We start from the raw sequence: 26936 nt of genomic DNA on the forward strand, positions 1-26936 counted from the left end.
TCTGATAGTCCTCACCCGCCTTGGAAAACATTGTCCTGTTAAAAGACATGGCCAGGAAGCCTGCCTTCTTAACATATTTCCTCCTGAATAAAAACAGCCTTATAGGACTAATTAACACATCCATGTAAATCATTTTATGATTTATCACTCAATTCTCCTTCACTGCCTCTGCTGAAAAGTGTTGTGTTTGAGGTCTATACAACCTCAATCTATAGTATTTCATCTGTAGTGGTGGATTTATGAATGCAGGTCATCCTCTGATTATTGCCGTCACTGACTGATAAACATGCACGTATGTATGATTTTACCCAAGGAAGTGTTTTCTGAGGTGTTCGGAGACAATATAATTTTAAGTCGCTGTAGCAATTGGTTGAAATAAAACTTGTTACAGAGAACTGTGGCCTTGTTAAAGCCAGAGAATGAAAAAAACAAAACAACACACAAAATTATACACTTTGCTAGACTTGATGCTACCAATAAACACAGTTAGCAACAAACAATAGTAGGATTGTCATATTATCTTACATCCTAGAATGTAGCCATTATTGTTGGTGGGAACCTGAAACAGAGTTAAATAGGAGTATAGATTGCTGTGGATATTAAGGAAAAATAGGAAAATGTGAGTCGAAATCACTGATTAATTCACTCTGTATGACTTATGCTATTACCCAGGGGTGGGGAACCCCCAGCCCATGGGCTAGGTCTGGCTCATGAGGACTCCCCATCTGGCACCCTCCCCAAAGCCCCCAGCCCTCACCCTTCCCCAACTGGGTTGGCTGAAGCAGGAAGGAGCAGTTCATAGCCCAACTTCTGGTAGTGTCCTGTCCAGCTTGGTTCATAGAATAGTAGGGTTGGAAGGGGCCTACAAGGCCATCGAGTCCAATCCCAGGGGTTCAAGTGCCTAGAGGTGCTAAAACCTACAAGGTAGGGTTACGTGTGAGAAAGCAGGGTCATGGCCAGTCAGTCTCTTCAGATCAATTCAGGTTAAATCAGGTCAAGCCCGGTCACATCAGATCAAGTCAGGTTTTGTCAGATCAAGTCAGGTTAAAACAGCTCAAGTCCAATCAGGTCAGGTCAGGAGAATCACAAGGCAAGGTTAAGCCAGGCAGGGTCTTTCAGAACAGTCAAGGAAGCACAGTCAGGGAGAGCTGCTGACTTGGCAACAAAGGCTTTCTGAAGCCTTATAAAGGCCAGAAGATCTAGACCTGCAGTTAAGCCCCCTCAGAGAAGTGGCTTGTTTCTTAAAAGGCCATTGCTTGATTTTATAGCTGCTGACTCCTACGGTGGGTGGTGAAGGCTATTAATGGGGGACTCTCTGCATCTGAGGAATCAGGCAGAGCTATATCTTATGGCCTGGAAGGCCCTAGCTTAGCAAGGTTTAGGTTAATGGAGGGAGTCTCTGCCTCAGAGATCTCTTTGGAGATGGAAGGGGGATTGAGGCTAGGGAACATGACAGATAGGTCCTTGTCTCCTACCAAAAGCATACCAAGAAAGGACACCCACAGTGAAGAGGTTGCCTAAGCTCAAGGGACAATTTCAGAGCTTGAGGAGGTGCAGCCACTGGTACTGGCAAGGCCGGGACTCAGCCTTTGGACATATGACATGGTAGTAAGCATGCAAGTGACTCTGAGCATATGTCGTGGAGAAGAATACCTAGTCCAAGTACAACTGGCTGGAGCTTTATCACTTCTTTGAAAAAAGAAGAATATGCACCCAGGGTGCAATCCGATGCATGTCTAAACAGAAATAAAGTCTTATAACTCCCAGCATGACCCAATATTAGAAGCTGCAGGACTTTTTTCTGTCTAAACATGCATTGGATTGTGGCCTAATAAAATGAGGCAGAGACAGATTTGCCCAAGGCTGTCCAGTGGCTGAAGAGGGGGATGAAAAAGAAGAGGGATGTGGAACCAGGTCACATGCTACACCCAGTGGACCAGACTGGCTGTAACTCTTTATTGTTCAAGACAACACATAAGGTTTTCTTTGCCATCTGCCTCCTTATAAACATCAAAGCACAACACTATACTGGAGACAGCACTGCGAATGACTGAAAAGCTATATAGGTAATTCACAGTTACCTTGAGTTGCTTCACGGTGGCAGTGAAGGATAATGTGTGATGAAATGGGATAAATTGGGTGTTCACCTTGTGGAAAAATAAGCCTTTAAAATGGCTGTTTAATTGCACTGATTTAATTGCACTGCTTCAGTTTGCAGCTACAGAAATGGACGAATATATATTCTAAAAATGCTGATGCCAGCATAGAAATTCTGACTCATAACAATCTAAGTGCCTGACCTTACTCCTTTTACAGTCATACTCATCAGTGAGGCAACCAATTAGTTTCTTCCTGCAACATGATCTCCACAGACTTCTCAGAGGTAACCTGAAGATACGTCAGCCACAGATCAGATTTCACAATTCCACAGTTTTTTGTGTGCTTGGCAGAGATGTGAAAGTGTATGAAGATACTCTGGAGAAATACTCAAATTGCAATTGTCAGATTTCTTTTGCAGGAGTTCTCTTGACTGCAGTAAGCCTGCTCTGAAATAAGTGTCATGTGGATTATGGTCTCATTGGGGAAGGGGGAAATGAAGGCCAAGAAAATTATTGCTGGGAGTCTGTGGAACTGACTGGCATGCCAACGAACATCAGTCACCACTGCATTTCTCTGTGAAAGGAAATAATATACAAATATTCATGTGCCTTATGGATTCAGGCTATAAGAAAACTGAAAAGTCTCACTGATTTTATCTTCAAACACTGCAGAATTGACCCATCTTTCAAAAAATTATCTCCACTAGTGAAATGGGATTTATCCCTGAATCACTTTCCAAAAAAGATAAACACTTGTTTCCATTAACCACAATGTACATTTCTAACAAGCACAGGAAAACTGAAAGGTGAAAATGTAGGATTTCCTGAACTAGGCATACAGAACAAAGGAAATCACCCAAGTGGTAGCGCTCTGTTTCTGTTGTAATCAGGGATTTTGTGATGGTGCTGAAAGGCTCTGGCAATAATGGGCAGAGACACTGTTAATGCAGCCTTCCCCAACTTGGTGCCCTCCAGCTGTGTTGGCACTACAACTGCCATTACCCCCAGCCAGCACAGCTTGGGGGGTCCAGGTTGGGGAAGGCTGCTCTAATGTCACAGAGAAGTGGGACAGGCCCAAGGATCTCTGGCTGCCATTGGCTGAGCAGCTCTTATCCTCCTAAATGTCTCATTGTGCTGAGCAGCGCAGATCTTAGGAGACAAGGAACTTGGAAGGCAGAACGGCCAATGTTGAAGAAATGTGCTTGTAGGGAAGCAAGCACATGAGAAGGCAGTAGTCTAAAGGAAGTACAGGGGAGGGGAGCTTAGAAAACACAGGTCAGGAACTGGGAGATGGAAGTGCAAAGGAATCAGGAGAAGGCCAAAGGGAGAAATCTGACAGCGGCATCAGATGATACTCACACTCCCTCTCTCCACACTTTTGGGATTTGTCCAAAGCCTGGAGAAATGCTTATGTCCTCTGGGGAGATGCACATTTTCCCCAGCATGTGTAGCAAGAGAACACATATCCGGGAAGGTTTCCAAGCTTCAGACACTTCTCAGTGACAGTGACAGCCTTCTTATGGGTTACTTTCTTTTAATTGGTTCTGCCTGTTGTCCAGTGCCACTCCAGGAGGAGAAGGGAAATGAGACAAAATGGACAGAGAGGAGATCTGCACATCAAAAGATGCTTCAGAGATGAGGAATCATAATTGACTTTGAACAAGCCACCTCTTTGGCGGTGGGCATCAAGTATGTGGATACTGGGTCTTGATGAGGCGTATGTCCAGGCCAAGGAGCTTGTGCCATCAACTCCTGAAAGGACCATCAGTAGCCTGAGAAGAGTGTTGGTGCAGCCCCTCCCCTAATTTCCCTATGGCTACTTAAGACCAGTGTGCCCTGAGGGAAGGCAGGAGAGGAGAATCCTAGGCCAGGGCAGCTCATGCCCCCTAAGCTCCTGAAGAGAGCTTCAGTAGGCCTGAGAGAAATATTCTGGTGTTTGGGGATTTGGGTAACGTTTGTTTGTTTGTCCCAGTATTTACAAACTGTAAAGCACCTTGGGTGCCTTGGCAGAAAGGCGGTATAGAAATGTACTAAATAAATAACAATAAATAATAAATACCAAAGAAATATTACAGAGACAGGTGTCTGTCTCCATGTACAATTATTGCTGAGACTTGTACCCTGAACCTGTGGAAAAGGCAAAGTACAATTCAAACTAAATGCTTAAAACAATTATATAGATCAGATTTCTATGGCCAGCTTTATCCACAGTTTAAATAAATCTTTCTACTAATTTGTTGGTTTTGTCAGGAGTTGTGTGGGGTGCATTTTCATACAGCTGAATGACCTTATAATTTTTAAAAAAAATTTCACCACAGTAGTGGATGTCAAGATTATTGACTGCTTCAAAGAAGAGCCAGAGCAAATACTCAAAAGAAAATTAAAATTAAAAATTGGAGGCATAATCCAGTGGTTTTAAGTCCTATGGATTTTAGGCAGGGAGTTAAGCATATACTTATCTTGCTCCAGGGGAATCTGTGGAAGTTAAGAGTGCTTAACTTTGTTTAGCCTATTTGTATAAATGGTGTGCTTTCCAGTTTAAACTTCTATTCATAGTAACACTATATAATACATTTTATAATATTACTATGATTTTGTGAAATCATTTTGTGGTAGGTACTATTTGAATTTTATCCATTGTTTTAACTATTTGTACAGTCTCTCTTGCTTGCACAATGGGTTGCATCCATTGGTGTCCATCTACCAGTAGAACAGACACCACTGGTGAAACAGATTCCCCATTCCTCCTGCAACACCCCCACCCCCACCCCACCTCTGAGTTCCCCAGATATGCTCAGAAGCATTGGGGGAATCTCCAGAGCAAATTTGGAGGGTAAACAGGGTGCAAGGGGAAGACAAGAAGGAGAAGTCCCATTGTCCGAGTGGAAATCTGCTCATATGACATTGGATGGAACCCAGTGAATCTTGCCCTGATAACAACCTTGGCATGCTATATTTTGAATATTAATGAAGATTGTGCTTTCTAGTGCACAGATTTTCTGTGTAATAAAAGGGTCATCATTTCATTTGGTAATACTTTTCTCTTGTGAGAGAGAGAGTAAAGCTTGTACTTAACTACAGTGGCCAGTTACACATTATGGAAAGAGGACATTCATTGCCAAAAAAAAGGACACAGGGTTGCACCAAAATTGCAGTTGCTAATTCATATACATAGATGCAAATTTAGAAATAATTATTATAATTTAAATACAAATGCAATACATCTCACCATAGTGGGGAAGACTGTGACCAGGGACCTTTTCCCGGCTCAGCCTGCTGACTAGGTGCTAAGTGTTGATTGTCAACTTCAAGGATGTTGCTCTCCCTTCTTATGGTTATTTTCTTTAAATCTGACTTGGACTGGACACCTTTAAACAGAGGATTGTCCTCCGACAGACCTTCAAATAAGAGATTGTCCTCTGTAAAGTGGGATACCTGGCCATCCTATGCTTAACATTCCCATTGAAATCAGTAAGGCATCCAGTGTAATACTATGCATCTTTGCTTGGAAGTAATTCATACACTGTTTGGCGGGACTTACTCCCAGGTAAGTGTTCATAAGATTGCAGCCTTAAATGTGCTTAACATTGGATGGATCGTGGCCATCATTATTAGCTTTTCGTATAAGTTTGTCCAGTAACCAGTCATGGCGCTTAACGTTCTGTAGTTCTGATAAGCTACAGGTTTCACAGGGGAGTAGCAGCATGCAGAGTATGTGTGTAGCAAGCCCTCCTCTGGAACCCGTGACACTGATGCTAGGTCCCAGCCCAGCATAGCCTGGCATCATTTTGAGGAGGGAAGGATACTTTGCATGCAGAGCATAGAGAAGACCACCATATATATCTTTCCCAACTGGACTCCTTACTTGAAGACAGAAGCTACAATTGCACACCATTATTAAGAATTAACATTTCCATGCAGCTTGTTGAGTTCATATAGAAAAACAGTACTGCTTCTTCTTCTCTTCCTGCATAACACTGCTATCTACACTGCATAAGTTGCTGCTTGCAACTCTCAAAAGCTGAAAAGTAAAGCTTCTGTACAATTGACAACAGACTTCAAATATTCTTTCAGGCTTACTGATTCCTGTTTACAGAAAAGTGGAAGTTAAGATATTAGACTCACTAACATTTTTCTTAGGGTGGAGAGTATGATCTTATGTTCTTTGAGTTCAACTCAGTGGCCCTTATTCAGGGCTGTTCACACATAGTGTTTGTTGGAGACTCTTAATAGCTCTGATCAAGCCATTCAGTGGGGTGGGGACAGCAAGAGGGAAACTAAATCTACACATACACCTGGATCCCTGTCCCATACAGCTGATAGCCAGTTAGTCTCAAACTATGGTGATCTCACTACAGCCCCGAGTGGTAGACTAGGCAGCAGAATCCTACGGAGAGTAGGGATGTCAGAGAATTCCACCACGGATTCCAGTGAGGCCAGATTCTAAAGAATCCGTGGCAGAACGGCCTCCCCCCCCCCCCGGAATCCCCACGGGACAGAACTTACCTGGGGTGGATGCGGCGGCAGCAGCTCTGGCTCTGGCTGGTCTCCCGGCTGGCCGTGGCCGGGCTGCTGTGGCCATTTGCATTCTTGCAGCGATGATAGGCTACTTAAGTATTTACGTAGCTTATCAAGGCATAGAGAAGGGACGCAAATGGCGGCCGCTATGCCATTTGCGCCCCAGCTCTTTGCCATGATAGGCTACGTAAGTATTTACATAGCCTATCACAGCAAAGAGCAGGGACACAAATGGCATAGCGGCCGCCATTTGCGTCCCTGCTCTTTGCCGTGATAGGCTACATAAATACTTACGTAGCCTATCATGTCTGCTTGCAAGGACACAAATGGCGGCCGCTACGATGGCTGCCATTTGCGGCCACAGCAGCCCGGCCACGGCCAGAACTCTGGCTGCAGCCAGCTCTGACCGCCGGCTCCACGGAGCGGGCCGGGGAGGATTCCGGAGGGAGGGACGGAGCGCCTCCCCCGCACTGCGGATGCCCCGGCGCAGAGCCAGGTATTTCGTACATCCCTAACGGAGAGTAGATTGTTTGCTCTGAATCTGCAGTTCTTTGTTTACTAGAGCTAGATATGCAGAAGCATCCTTCTGTACTCATGGCTCTCTTCACAGCTGAGTTTTTTTAGCAGAATCGTTCTTCTTTAATCACTGGTTTTTGTGGGAGGTTTAGATGACGCTCCTGCTCTCCTGCTGCTGTCTCACAACTTTCCTTCCCTCTTCCCGTGTTATCTGAGAACAGGGAAAACACAGCATTTTCGGTGCTTGTGATTGAAATCATCATTTCTCCTTTGTATATTTCCCCTTTAGCACTTTGTCCCACTTTGTGTGTGCGTGTGCTAGGGGGTGTTGCTGGGCGGTGTTGAATAACATTGTCATGACAACCAATTGGTGGGAAGGGGGGGCAGGTCACTGACTGAGCTTCCAGTCACCATTTCTGCCTCTCGCCCATTCCACTACGGGCTCTAAGATCCCCTTGAATACAGAAATGCTTACTTCTGAGTAAACTCATTGGCTGTAAGGCTTTCCTTTCGTAGGAGCAAGTGCCACTGAAATCTGTGTGGCTTGCTTCTGACTAGGAATGCATAGGAATGCATTATAAGTCTACTTAGAGTAGCAGTCTTAAGGTCTCCCATCCCCTTCAATGCATGTACTTGGAACTTCCCCCTCCCACTGACTTCACTGACTGCTTCTTCTCCCTTTTGCTCACCAGATTGATGAGCTTTTTTTCCTCCCAGGGTGGATGGGGGAGTCTCCCTTCTCAGCCATGCAGGAGAAAGGCTTGACAGTTAGGATTTCAATGGGTATTAAAAGTGCTTTTTCTCCTCCCCTGAATAAATTAATCATGCAGAGTTTGGGATTGTCATTTTAATAGTTTCCTTTTGGGGTGTGGAGTTGTTTTAGATAAGGCAGTAATGCTGAGGTGATTTTCCATAGTACTCCCTCCCACCTAGCCAGTCACTATCTCTTCTCCTAGCCCACCTTGCAGGGTCGTTGGGAAGCCAGAATAAGGGGGAAGAGCAACAACAGCACGGGGGTGGGGAGAAAGCCAGTCACTATCTCTTCTCCTAGCCCACCTTGCAGGACCATTGGGAAGCCAGAGTAAGGGGGAACAGCAACAACAGTGTGTGGGGGGGGAGCAAGCCAGGTCTAATGAAGAAGGTGTCCCCTGTTAAGCGGTCGCATGTGGGTGGGGGGCAGCTGCTAGGGATGGCTTGGTGCACTGACTGTATACAAGTCCGTTTGTGGATTTCTTACTTCTGTCGTTCGGAACCCGGAAATTGGTATATCCTTCAAACTCAGTAGTGCAAGCAATAGACTGCATTTAATTCCATCACACACTGACATATTTAGCAGAGAAAGACTAGCAGTGCCAGCACCCTTGGGGTAAGCCACCGAGAAGACTCTCTGTCCCTCGGAGGAAGGAGGGGACCAGCTCCCATAGCCCCCTATCCAGGCTACTAGAACTGCTTCCAACTTCCCTCCTGCTTTGGAGGAGTGGATGGATGGGGCAGAGCCATCAGTCATGTTACAGGAACAATGATTAGGGGAGGGGAGGGGGTATGGAGCCAGCACCCCCTTTCTGTCCTGATTGTTCCATGCAGCTCAGCCCAGCCATGAAAAGATATAATGCGGAGGGACGCGCTATGAGAGATGCCTGTATACAGGGCCAGTGTAAATCCTGGAAAGGATTTGTAATCAAAAGGATCAGTGTGTAGTGGGATAAAACGCCAGGTGTAAAGAGAGCCCATGTGTCCCTACTTCAACCATGGTGCACATGATCAATCACCACATATTGCTATGAATCATAGAATCATAGAATAGTAGGGTTGGAAGGGGCCTACAAGTTAAGGTTCAGCATCTATCAAGGAAACTTGCTACATGCCTCAATATCAAAGGATGCCCTGTTGATCTTATGGACTAGGAAGCCATTAAAAGACAAAACTAAATAAATATCAACAAGAGATGTCCATCAGGAGTCCCCATTGCTCCTTCTGATGCTGAACTCAGTGACAGAGTGCCAACAGATTTGTAGCCAAACTGGGGCAACCAGCAACAAGAGGAAGACATCAGAATGCTGAGGGAAACCAACAGGTTTTAGTAAAAAGCCAAATGTAAAGGGAGGGGGGAGCACAGCACAGTTTGGACTGAGCATTATCAGTAGCCACAGAACGTTGAAAGTCAGCTGGAAAAGAAAATTGGGCTTCCGGGCTGAATACAGCTGGCTGGCTGGAAGTGGTCATGGCAGCCTGGGAGACTTCAAACCAATGCCAGAGGCGATCTGAGAGAGAAGACAAGGTATACAAAGGGGAGTAAGGAGGAGAGTAGAAACAGAGCAAAAGAGGATGAAGAAGGGGAAACAAAGATATCAAATGGGTAGGGAAATTTGTTTCAGGTCCTTATTTACCAGAATTTACCCAGTTTGTACTTCCTGGACCTGAACATGGACCCAAACATGTTATGATTCACAGAACAAACCAAAACAATTTGTTCAAAAAGGCTAACATTTGAAAAATGTGATGAAAAATGTGCACTTTTGAAAAATGTGTACAAAGATACTTTAATCAATAAGAGAAAAATGTGTACATTTCAAAAATGTGCACAATTGATATGCATTTGAAATGTGCGTGGAAATACACAAAAAGAAAAAACAAAGCTCACAATCTGACATGAGTTGGAATGCGCCTCTAGGTAGAATTTGGAAAACCTCAACAAACTTTCCTGATTCGTAGGACTCTGGTATGGAGAAGCATGTCATTGTCAGAAAAGGGAATTTCCTGGTTCACATTGAGAAGGGACATTTTTAAATGTCACCAGGGACAGAAGGGAGAACTACCCATAGGAATCAATGGAGAAATCCACAGTTTTATTACACCTGTTATTAAGGTGGTGAAGGGGATAGATGAGGCAAATCTCAAGATGGAAAGGAAGCAGAAAGTTAGAGTAGGAGGAAGCAGGAGCTGAGGGCAGAGGAGAGCAAAAAGGCTGGACAAGCAGCAGAGGAGATGAGGAAAAAGCTGGGGAAAGGGACAAAGGATTCTGAAGCTCTCCTAAAGAAACCAGAAGCCCATCGAGATGCCACACTTCCCCCCTTCATAAGGGTCCCTCAGATGCCAAGCCACAAACAATTCATTTTTACAATGTAATGCTAACATGTGCGAACTGCATCCTAGTTAAAGAAATCACCTTTTCTGGAACAAACTAGTTAAACATATAGGCCATATGGTTACCAGCAACGTCCTGAGCTTTTGCATTTAGATAAGCATTGTTTGTCAATGGTTCCATTATCACACTGAAGAAGAAGAGTTGAGGTTTCCTTAAACTGTTATTCGTTTTAAGAATCAAACCAACAGTCTGGGAAAAATAGATTTTTGATCCTGAAAGTGATTATGCAAGAAAGATTCCAAGTATCTCTATACGTGTGTGTGTGTGTGTATAAAGAAGCACATAATATATATATTTCAAGCTAAATAAAAAGAAGGTATTCTTATTGTACCATACTTTCCTTCCTATGCTTCATAAAAAGAAAAGAAAAACAGTTTAGGAATGATGCTAATTATATCATTATAACCACAGTGGAGCTCAAATTAAGGTTATTACGCAATGGACACCAGATTCTGACCAAATTTTCATACCCTAGAACTCTAAACTCTACAATAAATTGTACTACAATAATACTCTACAGTAAACAATATTTAAGATTTTAGTATTCAAGGCAGTAGCTATAATGAGTGGATTTATTTCTGTCCCTTAAAACTGCTATTGTAGATAAATTATTTTTAGGATCTATATATATATATGCACATAGTATACCAAATTAAATTAATTAATTTGAAATATTTATATCACACCTTATGTTGTCCAAACAAGACTTAAACCAGCTAACAAATACAGTATTTTTAAAGACAACAAATCAAAAGAAATAAACGAAACAGAAAACAGCAATACCCCCCACCCCATAAACCCACAAAAACGAGACAAACCAGGTGAAGTTCCAGGAAGCAACTAACAGTAAATGAGCAAATAACCAACAAGGCCAAAAAACCAACAGAAACAACCCAAATGCTTTTCTAAAAAGCAGGATCTATCTAGCCTGTCATCTGAAGCTGTACCATATCTGGGACTGTCAGGTTTCCATGGGGCAATCCATAAGGTTGGCGCTACAACTGAAACGGTCCTGCTCCTAGTGGACATCTGGCAGACAAAGGCTTCTGATACAGAACAGAGTGCACATTGTGGCATATACAGGAGAAGGTTGGCTCTTAAATATCCAGGTCCCAAGCCATTTAAGGTTTTAAAGATTAAAACCAACACCTTGAACTGAGAATATAATCAGAATTATCAGAGGCAGGAACCGTCTCTGGGGAACACCAGCAGGCTGTTGCTGTTGCACTCATATCCTGCTTGTGAGCTTGTGACCACAGATATCTGCTTGGTCACTGTGGGAAAAGAATACTGGAACAAACAGGCCTTTGGCCTGTTCCAGCAAGACTCCTCTGATGTTCTTATGAGATTAGTAATGAACAGGTAAACCAGTTCAGATAATTACAGCCAAAATAATATGCTCCAATCTACAACCACCAGCCAGCAACCTGGCAGCAGCATTCTGTACCATGACTTAAAACATGATAGCTTATTTTCTGATTTGTACATACGTCTACGGATGTAAGGTATTTTTACACTCATATTTTACACTCAGTGTGTTTTAGATTGTAAGCCTGCTGACAGGGACTGCTTATTATTAATCTTTGTAAGCTGCTCTGGGAGACTTTTCAGCAGAAGAGCAGGTCAAAAAATGCTTTAAATAAATGCATACATATTTAATTTTATTAATGTGAAAGAAATGGTAACAGAACTTCTCATTTCATAATAAATTTCTTCTTGATTTCTTAAAGCAGGCATTTCTTCTCTGTACAAGCTGATAGGGGATGGACTCTAAAAACAAAGGGAATTTTACAGAAAGTTGCTTCTCTTGTAGCTTATGTTATTTTGGTGCTGTCCTTTTCTTTCCCCCCTGAATAGGAGCACCTAAAGCTTTTCAAGTTACTGGAAGCCACGTGGTCAATTTCAGAAATATTTGGTTCAGGCCTTGATTTGTAAATTGCTGAGTATTAGCTTTGTGCCCTGACTCAAAGGTTCAATAGCAAACTGTAACTCAATGGCATTACAGACATGTCACCATCTGTATATGCTGAGTTTTGCTTTGCATTTAAATGAAGTGTGTAAAAGGATGGTCAAACATCAGGATCAAGAACTAAAAGAAAAACAGCTAATTGAAAATCAGAGATGAAAACTGAATTAGTACAAAACCTTCAATCAGAAGAATTTAACTGGCAGAGAAGCCGGGCTACCTTGCTGGGCAAAAAAATGTGGATAAAAGAGACTCTTACCAAAAAGGAATTATCCACAAATTAGTTAAGTGTCTTCCCTGTTTATGAAAGCTGCAAAAAATGTGGCGAAAAGTCTCAAAGATGAGCTATATTGAAACATATTTCATGACCTACGCAGGACTGTACCACTTCTGAATGCAAATAGAGGACTGTATATATGAAGCTCTTCACACTAAAACTTCCTGCCTGTAAAAAATTAGCCTGTCAGGACCTGGTATTTCTAGGTGCGGGAAATGCATTTATGATCCTCACATTTCTGAAGAGGGGTGCAATCTCTACAGCACATAGATTGACATGGCAGCACATTTTCTATAACATTCATGTTCTCTGTCATATTTACTGAAATTTCCCCCACAGGGGCCCCTGTGAGTTGGTACTATATTTTGCAGAAAAATGACAGATGACCCTCTTGCTATTTCCTCAAATTCTCCAGGTTTTATTTTTAAACAGTTTCCTCATGCCTGTTTATTTTTCTTCTTTGATACAATTTTGGTTTAGACTAATCCAGAATGTTTGTTTTGTCTGTGACTGAGCTAGATATCTTGTCATTAAGTATGTGATGATGTATCTGGCTCTAATCACAAACTGACAGAGTTATCAGTCACAAAACAGCCTGTGTTTGAACTGGGTTTGAGTGAAATGCACACATCATTGAACAAGACTCTTATGTGTTACACTTTAGCGGTTTTATCATCATCAAGATTAATTGACCATTTGCTGAAGGGACTATAAAAATGAAAATATATCCAGTTTCCCTTTAGACTCTCACACTAGTAAGGGCTCTTTAATTTAACTGGGTAATTGGTGACTCATGTTTATTTTCCCTCCTCACAAATTTACATTATAAGAATGTGACCTACGTAACTGATAGGGGGAAGGTTCCATTTTATCACGCACATTCTCTAGGGAAGTTCTAGAGGCTGTCAAAATGGTTTTCAATACTTAGCTTTTTCTTAGAGGTTTGAGTTGCTGCACAATATCACTACCTATAAAGAACCATAGGAAACATACATTACAGCAGGGATGGGTAGAAGGTAGAACTGGATCTACAGGTAAATATCTGGATGCTTCGCAGATCAGCAAGGATTTCAGGCTCCCAATGATTTAACAGTAGCAGCAACAAGATTACTTCCCACCTCCATGCTATCCTAAATTATACTGCTCAAGGAAGGACTGTGACCTGCATTTAGTTCAGGTACTCAAAACAAATACTTGGGATCAGAATTCTTTAATTCTAAGCATGTGTCTTTCACACACTTAATTAAAAAGGAGTGGTAAAAAAAAAAGTAGTAAAAAAAAAGTGGTAAAAAAGTTCTCACATGCCTGAAGTCTGTCCACAACTGCCTAACAAAAGAAACAAGGAGACGGGGGGGGGGGGGGAGGCGGTAATTATATATAGTTGATTGATACTGCTTTTAAATGTTTGTACACAGCTTTGAAACTTATATGAATAGCATAAAATAAAGAAATACTAATACACTTTTCCACAGCTTTTAGGTACGAGAAGCAACTCCAGCTCATTCTGGCCTCTCCTTGTAGCCAGTTTAAAGAAACAACATGTTATCAATCATGGCATACCTTAAGCAAATTGTAGCTTTGGGGCAAGACTGCTGCAATTCCCTTTTCAGTGACAAAAGCGTGATATCCTTCCCGATATAATAGATGAAGAACGGAGAATAGCATTGTTGCAGATTGCTGAACTGCACACATTTTTAAAATCTAAATGGATATGAACACCATACAGTTAGAATACAATATATCTGTATCAGAATAATAAGTAGAGGAATGATTGGCAGCAGGGAGTGTGATGGAACTGTGGGCGGAGTTACAGTTAGAGGGAGTGATGGGTGTGGAAAATCAAAGTTAGAAAGGGGAGTTAAGACAGAGCTATTAAGAGGAGGTTGGTTCAATCAGAGAGTGAAAGTCAGAAAAGGCATAGGTAAAATGCTGGTGGTCAGGAAGGATGTTACGTCCCATAAATAAATATAGAATCATAGAATCATAGAATAGTAGGGTTGGAAGGGGCCTACAAGGCCATCGAGTCCAACCCCCTGCTCAATGCAGGAATCCAAGTCAGAGCATCCCTGACAAATGGCTGTCCAGCCTCGTCTTAAAGGCCTCCAGTGTGGGAGAGCCCACCACCTCCCCAGGTAATTGGTTCCATTGCCGTATTGCTCTGACACTCAGGAAGTTTTTCCTGATGTTCAGCCGGAATCTGGCTTCCTGTAACTTGAGCCCATTATTCCGTGTCCTGCACTCTGGGATGATCAAGAAGAGATCCTGGCCTTCTTCTCTGTGACAACCTTTCAAGTACTTGAAGAGTGCTATCATATCTCCCCTCAGTCTTCTCTTCTCAAGGCTAAACATGCCCAGTTCTTTCAGTCTCTCTTCATAGGGCTTTGTTTCCAGTCCCCTGATCATCTTTGTTGCCCTCCTTTGAACCCTCTCCAGCTTGTCTGCATCCTTCTTAAAGTGTGGTGCCCAGAACTGGACACAGTACTCCAGATGAGGCCTAACCAGTGCTGAGTAGAGGGGAACTAGTACTTCCCGGGATTTGGAAGCGATGCTTCTATTAATGCAGCCCAAAATAGCATTTGCCTTTTTTGCAGCCACATCACATTGTTGGCTCATATTCAGCTTGTGATCGACGACAATTCCAAGATCCTTCTCGCTCGTAGTGTGGTTGAGCCACGTATCCCCCATCTTGTAACTGTGCATTTGGTTTCTTTTTCCTAGGTGCAGAACTTGGCATTTGTCCCTATTAAATGCCATTCTGTTGTTTTCTGCCCAGCATGTTTGCTGATTTAACTACCTGATGTGTTCTGGTCTGGTTGGATTCTAGAAATAACACATCTTTGCCCATGCACTAGCATTGATATACTGGGTTAAGCATACAGAGAGAGTTACTGCTGTCTGAACTCAGTAGGTGATATTTTAGTTAAGATTAAGGGGAGTCTGCATTCAGTGGGTCAACTGAGTGACTTATCCAGTAATCCCCAGGAGCTAGGACTTTGTAAGGGGTCTCTGAAGTGTCGCAGTATGGAACAAAACTATAAATTGTAACGCAGTGATTTTGTGGTGGTGATAAAGCCCCTGGCAGTGATTGCCGCTGAGCTAACCTAAGGCCTCAAAAGGGTGGACCAGGCAGAGGTGTTGCTGGAAGCCATTGGGTGAGTTGCCCAGATCATACTGGGGGGCGGGGAGGGAAGAGGTTGGCAGAATGATTAAGACTGCAATAATCCTGTACACAGTTACCTAGGAATAAGTCCCAATAAATTCAATGGAGCTTACTTTTGAGTAGGCATGTATAGTATTGTGCTGTTAGGGAAGGAAGAGAAGCTGAGATAGGAAAAGACAAGGCATCTAGAAGGGACCTCTAGAGGGCAGCGGACCAAGGGACATGGACATAAAAGAGCTAGGATATAAAAGTATTAAGAACAATAATTATAAAATGCCAGGTTATTGATTAGTAATGGCTCCAGAGGCTATCTTGCTGGTTATTTTCAGAAGATGCAACTAAACCCCCAAACTAAAAAATCTGTTCTAAAGCTTTTGGTTGCTGCAAAAATAATGCCAAGATATTGGAAATTCCCAAATGTGCCAAAGGTCTGTACGTAGCTACTGAAGTTCAGGGACATTTCCTCAATGGAAAAAATGATCTAACAGTGTGTGATCTAATAGCCAGTGTGATCTAATGGTGACTGTGTTGGACGTGGGAGTTCCAGTCACTCTCTCTCAGCATAATCTAGTTTGTAAAGATAATATGGGCAAAGAGCAGAATAATATATGCCATTCTGAGTTCTTTGGAGGAATGGTGGGATATAAATGTAGTTTATAATCATGATTAAAAAGTCTGAAAGGGATGTGACCAAATTATGCCTTTGAGCCACAACAGTCATGTTTTTGCATATACTGGAATCAGAATTTAGAAGAAACGTGTGTGTTGGAACATACATTTTTTATGTTATAATTATAAATTAACAGTAAGAACAGACAATGTAGTATTTCACCTTTTCAGGTATTTGCTGAAATTTAGTGACATAACAATTATATGATTTTACGTGCAATAACTGAGTCCATCTGACACTTGCAACCCCACTAGAAAACGGCTGCATTTGATGCCACACTAAATCCATGAGTAAAGCTTAAAAAACAAGTGTCCAAGCCTTATAATTGAGCCAAACATCGAGAAGAAGGTTCATCTCATTTATTATTCTAGTGACATTGGCACACCAAGGTATTGCCAGTTGGTTAGGTAAAAAGAATAGGGTGTAAGCAACCATCATCTTCAGAAAGGCACAACAATTGAGGTTAAGCAGTTGTATAACTAAGAAGTTTCTTTTTTCTTTTCTCTCAAAGTGAGGGCACCTTCATACATGATGGCTTTGTGGTTACAAAACCACTTTCCAATGATCCTTATCATGTATTCATGCAAATTTGTTCTGTGGATGGTCCAGTGACAGGAGATCCCCCCTCCCCAAGGTTCCAGAAACAACAATTCTGCAGAAACACAGTTTATCACTTGGGTCATTCAAATGTAATGCCAAACCAGGGTCAAGTGTTATGAGAACAGACAGACACAAGCCTTGTGTTTGTATTCTCTCCAGCTCTAGATTGTGGCAGACTGTATGGTTTGCCACAAACAGGCCAGGAAGTTTCTAATCTCAGTGGATGAGGGAGAGGGGAGGGGAAAAGGAGGGCATGTGAGAGTCCAAAACTTGTGCTCCTTATTATTTTAAGGTCAAACCATGATTTGGTGTTACACGAATGGCCACAGTATTGAGCAAAAAGACCCATTTCTGGGTTTTAATGCTGCATTGTACCCTACTCTTTCTCTGGGGAGCTCAGAGTAATATTTTAACTTTCCAACAACCTGTGAGGCTAGACAGTGATTTGCCCAAGACCATCCCATAAGCTTCATACCTGATTTGAATTTGGGTTTCCACATTCAATCCCTTTGATCTAGCCACTCAATAGATATCATCCAGATATCATATGTGCATATGTGTCCAGTTATGGGAATAATTGTGGGGATCACAGCCTCATAGCAACTTTCTGTGCTAAACCAGAAAGAAGTTGGACGAAGCAGGTAATGAGAAAAAGCAGATACTTTTTCTTCTTGCAGGCTGAAAGTACAACACCTGCCATACCAAGTGCACTAGTTCCCACAACTTATTTCTTTTGATTAAAATATTTTCATCTTGCCTTTCTTCCAAAGAAAATCCAAGGCAGCTAATACTCAAAACCAATATAAAAGCATCAAATGCAAAAAACAGAATTAAAGAATATTTCTAATAACCCCCCAAAAGCACAAATCAAAACTGCACCAATAAAAGAAACACAGCAGCAGAATGTATCCATGACAAAAAGAACTCTTTAAATCAGCAATTTGAATGAATTTCCACAGTCCCCAGAGGCCCTCTGCAAAAACCATCTTTTCACTATGCAGCAAAAGGCAATCTGCAAGGAAGCCAGGCATGCCTCCATTTGGAGGACATTCCACAATGATGGTCCCATGACTGGAAAGGCCCAGTCTGTTGTAATCACCTGCCAAAGTTAGCAATTGTCCCAGTTTGCCTTGCGGACAAATGAGGGAAGAGACTGAAAGCATCCACATATACATCGCACATCCATTCCTTCCAAAGTGGTAATTTATAAAAACACCTTTATTGGAAACTATGAAATAGACTTGCCTTGTAATTACATATTGTCATCTTGAGAAATATATGCTTATGATCAGTCTATATCATCTATGAAAACTATTTTTTCAAAGCTTATTAGTGAAGGGCCAGATCCTATTTATTCTCTTGGCTTCAAAGAGTTTTAAAAAAAGCTGAACATAAAGCCTTGTGTGTATTTGTTTATTAAAATTGTTTGGTAAACCATAACAGAAAACATCTTATTTGTAAGAGGTGTTTTGGTTCCTTTTTCTGATTTAAAACATACACCATCACATTAGTTGGAGAAAAAAATGCATTCAGAAATTCCCACTGCAACTCAATTTCATACCTATCAGTACTTCAAAACACTTTAATATGCCAGAGTGAACCATAATTTCAAAATCCATTTCAGAAATCTCTGGGAGCTGTTCTGATAAATTATTTCCTCTGGAACCAAATGTTCCTGTCCCATTTCTCTGGATCTGTCAGCAATTACTTCAACAAGGCAGAAAGCATTAGGCTACACCAGAGATACTTGTCTGCTATATGAAGACAGTGAATTGCTAAATGCAATTTCAGAGGTGAAGGGGCATAATACGAGATGACAACAAAGCATGCCAGAGGCTAACCTACACTTGGTGATTTGTATTTGCATGAGTTCATTCTTAATCCTTACCATAAGTTACCATGTACAAAACTTGATTTGGAATTAGAAATCTGATGTGACTGGAAAAGCTGACAGAGTAATTAAAAGAAAAGCATGAAAGTAGAGACAGAACATGTGCATGCGATATTGGCCGACCAACAAAATTCAATTATATGATTATTTTTCTTTTCTTTTTAAAATTCAAAATCTCCTGCCATATTCAGGAGCAGCTCTGTGAGTTATTTCTGTCCAGAATATTTAAAGGAAAATAAATGTCTACAACTCAAGTTAAACTTTCATGAAGCTTATTATTATTCAAACACTGATGGCTTCTAGAGACTAACAAGGCAAAATGCAGCTTAAGATGACAAAGCAAATTCATTTATTTCCTTACAATATATCCTGTTGTCTCATTTTGGACCTTGTAGATCCTTAAGAGGCTTCTTGCAATTACCTACTCACCCACTTGCTTACGGCAGGTTGCATCCAGGAATTACACTACTACTTGGAATTCTAACACTACTTAAGTCACACTGCCACACAAAGCTAGCTTGTAAAACCTTTGTATTTATCTGCAACTGTGGATTAAAATACTTGGCACTCCAGAATAGGGTTTCTTTGCTGGAAATTCATTTATCAGGAAGCATATAAAAAGCAAGTTGTATCAACAGCTGTTTTGATACAAAATGTTTCTATAACAAATTATAACTAAGACTGTTGATACACCATACCATGACTGTTGCAAAATTTCGGCTTAAATTGAAGAACGTAGGGAAAACCACTAAACCATTCAGGTATGACCTCAATCCTATCCCTTATGAATACACAGTGGAGGTGAGGAATAGATTTCAGGGATTAGACCTGATAGACAGAGTGCCTGAGGAACTATGGACGGAGGCCCGTAACACTGTTCAGGAGGCAGCAACTCAATCCATCCCCAAGAAAAAGGAATGCAAGAAAGCCAAGTGGCTGTCTGATGAGGCTTTACAAGTAGCTGCAGAAAGAAGGGAAGCGAAAAGCAAGGGAGAAAGAGGAAGATATATCCAACTGAATGCAGAGTTCCAGAAAATAGCAAAGAGAGACAAGAAGGCCTTCTTAAATGAACAATGCAAAGAAATCGAGGAAAACAATAGAATGGGAAAGACCAGAGATCTCTTCAAGAAAATCAGAGATCTCAAGGGAACGTTTTATGCAAAGATGGGCATGATAAAGGACAAAGAAGGCAGGGACCTAACAGAAGCAGATGAGATTAAGAAGAGGCGGAAAGAATACACAGAAGAACTATACAGGAAAGATCTTAATGTCCATGAAAGCCATGATAGTGTGGTCACTGAACTTGAGCCGGACATCCTAGAGAGTGAAGTCAAGTGGGCCTTAGGCAGCATTCCTAACAACAAAGCTAGCGGAGATGACAGTATTCCAGCTGAGCTATTCAAAATCCTGCAAGATGATGCTGTTAAAGTGCTGCACTCAATATGCCAACAAATTTGGAACACTCAACAGTGGCCACAAGACTGGAAAAGGTCAGTTTACATTCCAATTCCAAAGAAGGGCAATGCCAAAGAGTGTTCAAACTACTGCACAATTGCGCTCATTTCACATGCCGGCAAGGTGATGCTCAAAATCCTACAAGCTAGGCTTCAGCAGCATGTGAACCGAGAACTACCGGAAGTACAAGCGAGGTTTCGAAGAGGCAGAGGAACTAGAGATCAAATCGCCAACATTCGCTGGATCATGGAGAAAGCAAGAGAATTCCAGAAAAACGTCTATTTCTGCTTCATTGACTACGCTAAAGCCTTTGATTGTGTGGATCACAACAAACTGTGGCAAATTCTGAAAGAGATGGGAGTACCAGACCACCTTACCTGTCTCCTGAGAAACCTGTATGAGAGTCAAGAAGCAACAGTAAGAACCAGACATGGAACAACCGATTGGTTCAAAATTGGGAAAGGAGTACGACAAGGCTGCATATTGTCGCCCTGCTTATTTAACTTATATGCAGAGTACATCATGAGAAACGCCGGGTTGGATGAATCACTGGTCGGACTTAAGATTGCCGGGAGAATTATCAACAACCTCAGATACACAGACGATACCACCCTAATAGCAGAAAGCGAAGAGGATCTAAAGAGCCTCTTGTTGAGGGTGAAAGTGGAGAGTGCAAAAGCTGGTTTGAAACTCAACATTAAAAAAAACTAAGATCATGGCATCTGGCCCCATCTCTTCCTGGCATATAGAAGGAGAAGAAATGGAAGCAGTGACAGATTTTATTTTCTTGGGCTCCAAGATCACTGCAGACAGTGACTGTAGCCATGACATTAAAAGACACTTGCTCCTTGGGAGGAAAGCTATGGCAAACCTAGACAGCATAGTAAGAAGCAGAGACATCACCTTGCCGACAAAGGTCCGTATAATCAAAGCTATGGTTTTCCCATTAGTAATGTATGGCTGTGAGTGCTGGACTATAAGGAAGGCTGAGCGCCGAAGAATTGATGCTTTTGAACTGTGGTGCTGGAGAAGACTCTTACGAGTCCTCTGGACTGCAGGGAGGTCAAATCCATCCATCCTAAAGGAAATCAACCCTGACTGCTCATTGGAAGGACAGATACTGAAGCTGAAGCTCAAATATTTTGGCCACCTAATGCGAAGAGAAAACTCCCTGGAAAAGACCCTGATGCTGGGAAAGATTGAAGGCAAAAGGAGAAGGGGACGGCAGAGGATGAGATGGCTAGATAGCATCACCGATGCAATGAATATGAACTTGAACACATTCCGGGAGAGAGCGGAGGACAGGAAGGCCTGGCGTGCTATGGTCCATGGGGTCACGAAGAGTTGGACATGACTTAATGACTGAACAACAACAACAACAACATACAAATGTGTTAGCTTGACATAGCATTGCTTAATTTGCATCTTTTATAATGAACCCAGTGTACTAATTTTGCCAGCTGGTGGCAGGAGAAGAGTTTTGGGTAAAATGAGTAAAGTAGTGTATAAAAAGGCAGGGGAATGACTGGAGACTGTAACAAAGAAACAGATACCAATACAGGACATCAAACTTCCATCTTCTAATTATTCCACATTTAACAGAACCAGAGAGGATGAATGGTTCCAAACTATTTTTGCCAAGTTAAAGGCCATAAGAGGTCCAGGCCAATTTTCAGCCTACAGGATGGAGGTATCTCGCTAAGGATATCCTGCTAAGAATGATGACTAAGGTAATTCAGTCACAATCTATATATCCTATTCACTTCACCCTCAGTATTCACATTCATCTTGAGTTGGATGCACCGTTCCATCCAAAAGTGTAGATGCCAAGGTCAAGTGAGCCTAGTTTTGAGCCAACTGAGCTTTAGATAATTAGTAAACATCTTGCTCAGCTTTTTTAGCTACAGTCAGAAAGCCCTTTTCATTTGCAGCGTCATCAACGATAGCATCTGGTTGCTTCCATCAACATATCAACAGCGTTTCCACTTTTGCCTTGCTACTAAATTGATCTCTAAAAAACAACTGCGTGTTAAGCTTGTCCATACAAAACCTTGTTAAAATATATAGTTAATACCCAGAAGGTACACAAACGTGCTTTCCTTTTGCAGCCTGTCAGCAATTGTACTTCCCTCGTTTGTAATTATTATATTGTAACATTTTGCAAAGTGTGAGATGTCCTTATCATCTGGACTAGGGTTGGGGAACCTTTGGGTCTGTGAGGATCCACCTCTGGTCCAGCATCTTCCCCCCTCCCCAGGCAGTGACTTTCCCACTGAAAATTTTTTATCTCCAATAGTTGATCCAACATAAGAGATTTTCCCCCACACCCCAGCACTGCATTCAGGCTGTAAAAAGCCTGAATGCAGCAGGTGGGGGTGGTTTTGGGGAGGTCACTCCTGGGAATGGCAAGTAGCCATCCTTTCCCCAATGCTGCAGCCCCCCTCAAAAATCACCCCCATACTAAAATCAGGCTTTAAAAAAGTTTTTTAAAACACCTAATTGCAGCACAGGGGGACATATTCGGGGGGGGGGTTGCTGCTGGGGTGGGAAAGGCTAACCCTCTCTAATGCTGCGACCGTGCCTTGAAACCCCCCTCCCCCTGGCATTGCAATCGAGTTTTTGAAAGTCTAAGTGCCAGCAAAGGGCGGGGGGGGGGGATTTTCAGGAAGGGAGTGTCTACTAGCAAGCATGTTATGTGTCTCTGTTTGTGTACGAATGAGTGCGTCTGTGCTTGTACATGAGTGTGTATGAATGTGCGTGTGCGGGTCTGGGCAATCATGGCAGGGGTCCACATGTCAGCAGTGGCGTGGCCCTGCCCACTGCTAGCATGCACCCCCTGACATGCATGCCCTTGGCCCCTGGGCCAAAAAAGGTTCCCCACCCTTCATCTAGAGCTTGCAATGTTAAGGCGAGGAAGGAACTGAAGACTAAGGGCTCCTTCACACTGAGCTTTTACCCTGCGATTGAGATTGCTCCTTCACAGAAGTTTGCAGGCTCTTTACATGACTCCGTGATGAGCAAGGCCTCTCCTACACTAAATACCCTTTGTTCCTTTTTTAAATAGAACACAGATAATGAGCTATCAGATTACCCTGTTGTGTTCCACTTCAGTTTCCTCTGTGAAAAGAGGAAAAGTGGCAAGAAGAGGAGCGAGATCCATGAAAGACAATGGAAGACTCAGATATGGAGAGAAGGAGAGGGAATGGGGTGGGGGAAAAGGAAGCACGTGAAAAATGGATTCACTGTAATCCTGCATTTAAAATGGAAGCAGAAAGCCGCATTTTAAATGCAGGATTTTAGGCTGGTGTAGAGATGCCCAGAGAGACTGACTGACTAGTCTGTCAAGCATCAAACGCTGTAAGGTGCCTTTGAACACTTTCTTCTAAAAGATAAGTGAAACTATAACATTGGCCCAAGTGGGCAACTGGGGTGTTGGCTCTTCTGTAGTTGTTTTCTTTCATGTAGTTTCTGATCTGTGTTTGCATTAATGCCGTACCAGAAGAATATCAATTACTAGCAATTCACATTGATCAATAGGCCTCACTCTGCAATAAGATAGGCCTACATGAAATATTTGACAAATTTTGTAAAGCTCTACACTTAGTCCAGTGCCTGAGCATTCTTGTCTACCTTCCTCTTCACTTTTTTTTTTTGTATCAGCCATATATACCTCTTCTTTAGGCCTTGCGAAATTTTTTCAGTTACCTTTCTCATTAGCACCTCCCTAACTCAGTTACCTGTGCTCATAGCTCTTCTTTTTCTCAGATTCCTGCCACCTCCATCTATTGCTCCCTGAGGTTCCTATTGTTTAGCCTTTTCCAACTTGATGCCCTTCAGATGTTTTGACTACAACTTCCATCATCCCTGACCAGCTGGGTTGATGGGAGTTGTAGTATGAAACCTCTGGAGGGTACCAGGTTGGAGACAATTGGCGATGATCCCCTTTTAGCATACCCTGCCTCTGGGACCACTTCCTGTTTTCTCTGACTCCTAAGTGCTTTTCCCACTCAGTTTCCCAATCTTTCTCCAGAGTGAGGGCTTTCCTCAGCCACACTGATCTTTTACTTCCCTCAAAGGAAGTGAAATAATACCCTGGGCATTTAAAACATTTGTGAAAATTTTGTGATGTCCATCAGCAGTTAAGGTTCATTGTCAATGCCACAAAACTAATAAGAGCATTTCAATATAGTTTACATATTTCCTGCGTTCTCTCATTTGAAAATGGCAGGGCAGATAGAACAAGTTTTTGAACCTAAAATGACGAATTATTTCCTCAGGAAACATACTAACTTTTAAGGAAAATATCCTATTACAAACAAGGAAACAAAAGAGAAAGCTCCCATCACCCGAGTTATACCAAAAGTATTGATTTGGTTGGCTAGTAAGATAGCCTTTTACATTTCCTGGCTTAGTTCTTAGCAAAAGCTTTCACTGATGCATGGGTTACCTCCAAAGCTCACCTTATCGATATGAGTGGCAGCAGCTCCCCAGGATTTCAGGCAGGAAATCAGTCATTTTTCCAACCTTACGTGGCAATGCCAAAGATTCAGCTTGGGACCGTCTGCATGCAAAATATGTGATCTACCAATGAAACGAGGGACAGGAGGGGAGCTACTTGTCTTGGCGGTGCTTCCTGCCCCCCCCCCCCTTGGGACTGCTCATGGGTATTCTCCTTCCATGATAATACCAGCCATGAAGAACTGGGTTGTGTGAAGCTTTAAGTCTGGCTCTTCCTTCTAGGCATATCTAATGTACTGGGGAGATGGAACATAGGGGCACTCACTTCATTTTGCAGATACTAAGGACATTTTCACACAGCGCTTGAGAAATAAATAGCTCCAAAAGCTGTTCTATATCTGTAGCTTGAGCCTGTCAGTTCTCATCTAGGATTTGGCTGGCTCTACATCAAATATTTGTATTTCATGAAAGAGCAACTATACATTAAAAAATAACGTACTACGTTAAAAGATGGCAAGAAGAAAAACACCAGTGCTTATCACTGAGGAAAATATGGGTAGCAAAAGATGTTTTCTATGCGGAAAACAGATAATTCATGTTACTTGCACAGAAGTCTGTCTCCTGCTGATATGAATGCCAGGCTACTACCACACTTCAAATACAGTTTAGTAATTACATTAGCAGCAAATATGTTTCCTTATCAGGCTCGGTAGATTTTTGTTTTTTGAAAAAAACTTGGTGAATTATGATTTGCTGACCTCATATCAAGGCTGGTATTTTTTAATTTAACTGAGGTGAAATTCCTTCATTTTCCAAAAGAATATAGCTTACTTTAAAATTTCTTTGCGAGGCTGTAAGTTGTGTCAAATGGGATTGTTTCTAAAACATTATTCTGTTCTTTAGAAAGGTCATCAAATCACGATAAAGGATCAGCATGCCATTCTGCTTGGGTGTTTGAATGTTATTACTTCATTCTACCAAATTTAATCATCAAACTTATTCATCTCATGAGATGGTAATTTTCTTGCAAGTGCAATTATATTTCACAGCAGGCCTGCTGATTAGGCAGACATAGAGAAATAATTCATCAGGAAATTACAAAAAGAATTAATCATCAACAACTTGTATAGTAAAAATCACTATATGTGGCAGTTTCACTAAATAATTTAACATCTTCATTCTTACCAAATCTTAATGGGGAACATGTATATATTCACCAACAAACAAGGAGCACATAACCCATAATTAAAGCTTGCATTTCTAATTGTGCTGGAAAGATGAAGTTATTTAAATATTTTAAAATGATGGTGTAGAAGATATCGCCAGTGGTAAACATGATGTTTCATGAGTTGCAGGATTAAAGTCCTAAAAAAAGAGAAAAAAATGGCGTTATATAGGTCAACATTACTAGTTCATATTATTACAGTTATAATTAATACAGATTTAACTGCCAAACAGTGTATACCCTCAGTACTTAAATCCAAATAAAAGGTGCTACAGTGACTTGGGTTACTCTGGTGTAGTCCTGAAATGCCACCATAATGGTTTGAGAAATAAGAGAACACGCAGGGAAATCAGTATCCAAGGCTGTGTCTTACATCTTGATATTAACAGTGCAATCCTACACGTCTCTACTCAGACGTTCCAGTGGGACTTAGTCCCATGTAAGTGATCTATATCACTGCAATCCTATTTCTGAGTAGACATGTCTAGGACTGCACCGCACATTACTAACAATATCAAAAACCAATTTCCATGCTTTATAAAAGTTACATTTAGTAACTACAACCTAGGACATTTCTACAAGGTCTGCACGTTGTGTATATGTGAGAGAATAAATATGTATTACATGTTAAACCCTGGTACTATACCTTTATAACAGCTGATGACAAGATATTCAAAACAGCTTTGTCAGTCATAATCGTATGGGTCGTAATTTTTATTTTCCAGAGAGTAATTCTTTTTCTGTTTCTGTTCATCTTGTTCTTTTATAGCATCTTCTTTTGTATCTAAAAACCAGGTACATGTTACTCAAATATTAAAGCAAACTCTACACGTTTGTATTGCAGTAAACCATGTCTCTTATCAGAACTGTACAAAATATTTGTTGCATATAATCTTTATTGCTTCCAGGTTGATTAAAATGCATCAAATTCTAATGTTAAATAAAATAAAATTTAA

General features: G+C 41.7%; 1 protein-coding gene across 3 annotated transcripts in view; it reads right to left on the reverse strand.

The window, feature by feature from the left end:
* Positions 1 to 26936, reverse strand: part of DCDC2C (doublecortin domain containing 2C) — a 141844-nt gene that overhangs the window by 39664 nt on the left and 75244 nt on the right. Inside the window, exons 1-2 of one of the 3 annotated variants that reach the window (XR_014786558.1) lie at positions 24758 to 26165; positions 14082 to 14222 (exon numbers count right to left, since the gene is read on the reverse strand). Coding sequence is in view for 1 of the 3 variants with exons in the window: in XM_084826695.1 (XP_084682821.1) it covers positions 26667 to 26764 (98 nt within the window). In the remaining 2 variants the exon portion in view is untranslated. Of the gene's footprint in view, positions 1 to 14081; positions 14223 to 21640; positions 26166 to 26626; positions 26765 to 26936 lie in introns of those variants that run through there. The other 2 variants (XM_084826695.1, XR_014786557.1) reach the window with 2 other exon arrangements.

Source organism: Heloderma suspectum, chromosome 1 (assembly GCF_057233095.1).
Source record: "Heloderma suspectum isolate Gila_16-S chromosome 1, 16-S_ref, whole genome shotgun sequence".
NCBI classification, from domain to species: Eukaryota; Metazoa; Chordata; class Lepidosauria; order Squamata; family Helodermatidae; genus Heloderma; species Heloderma suspectum.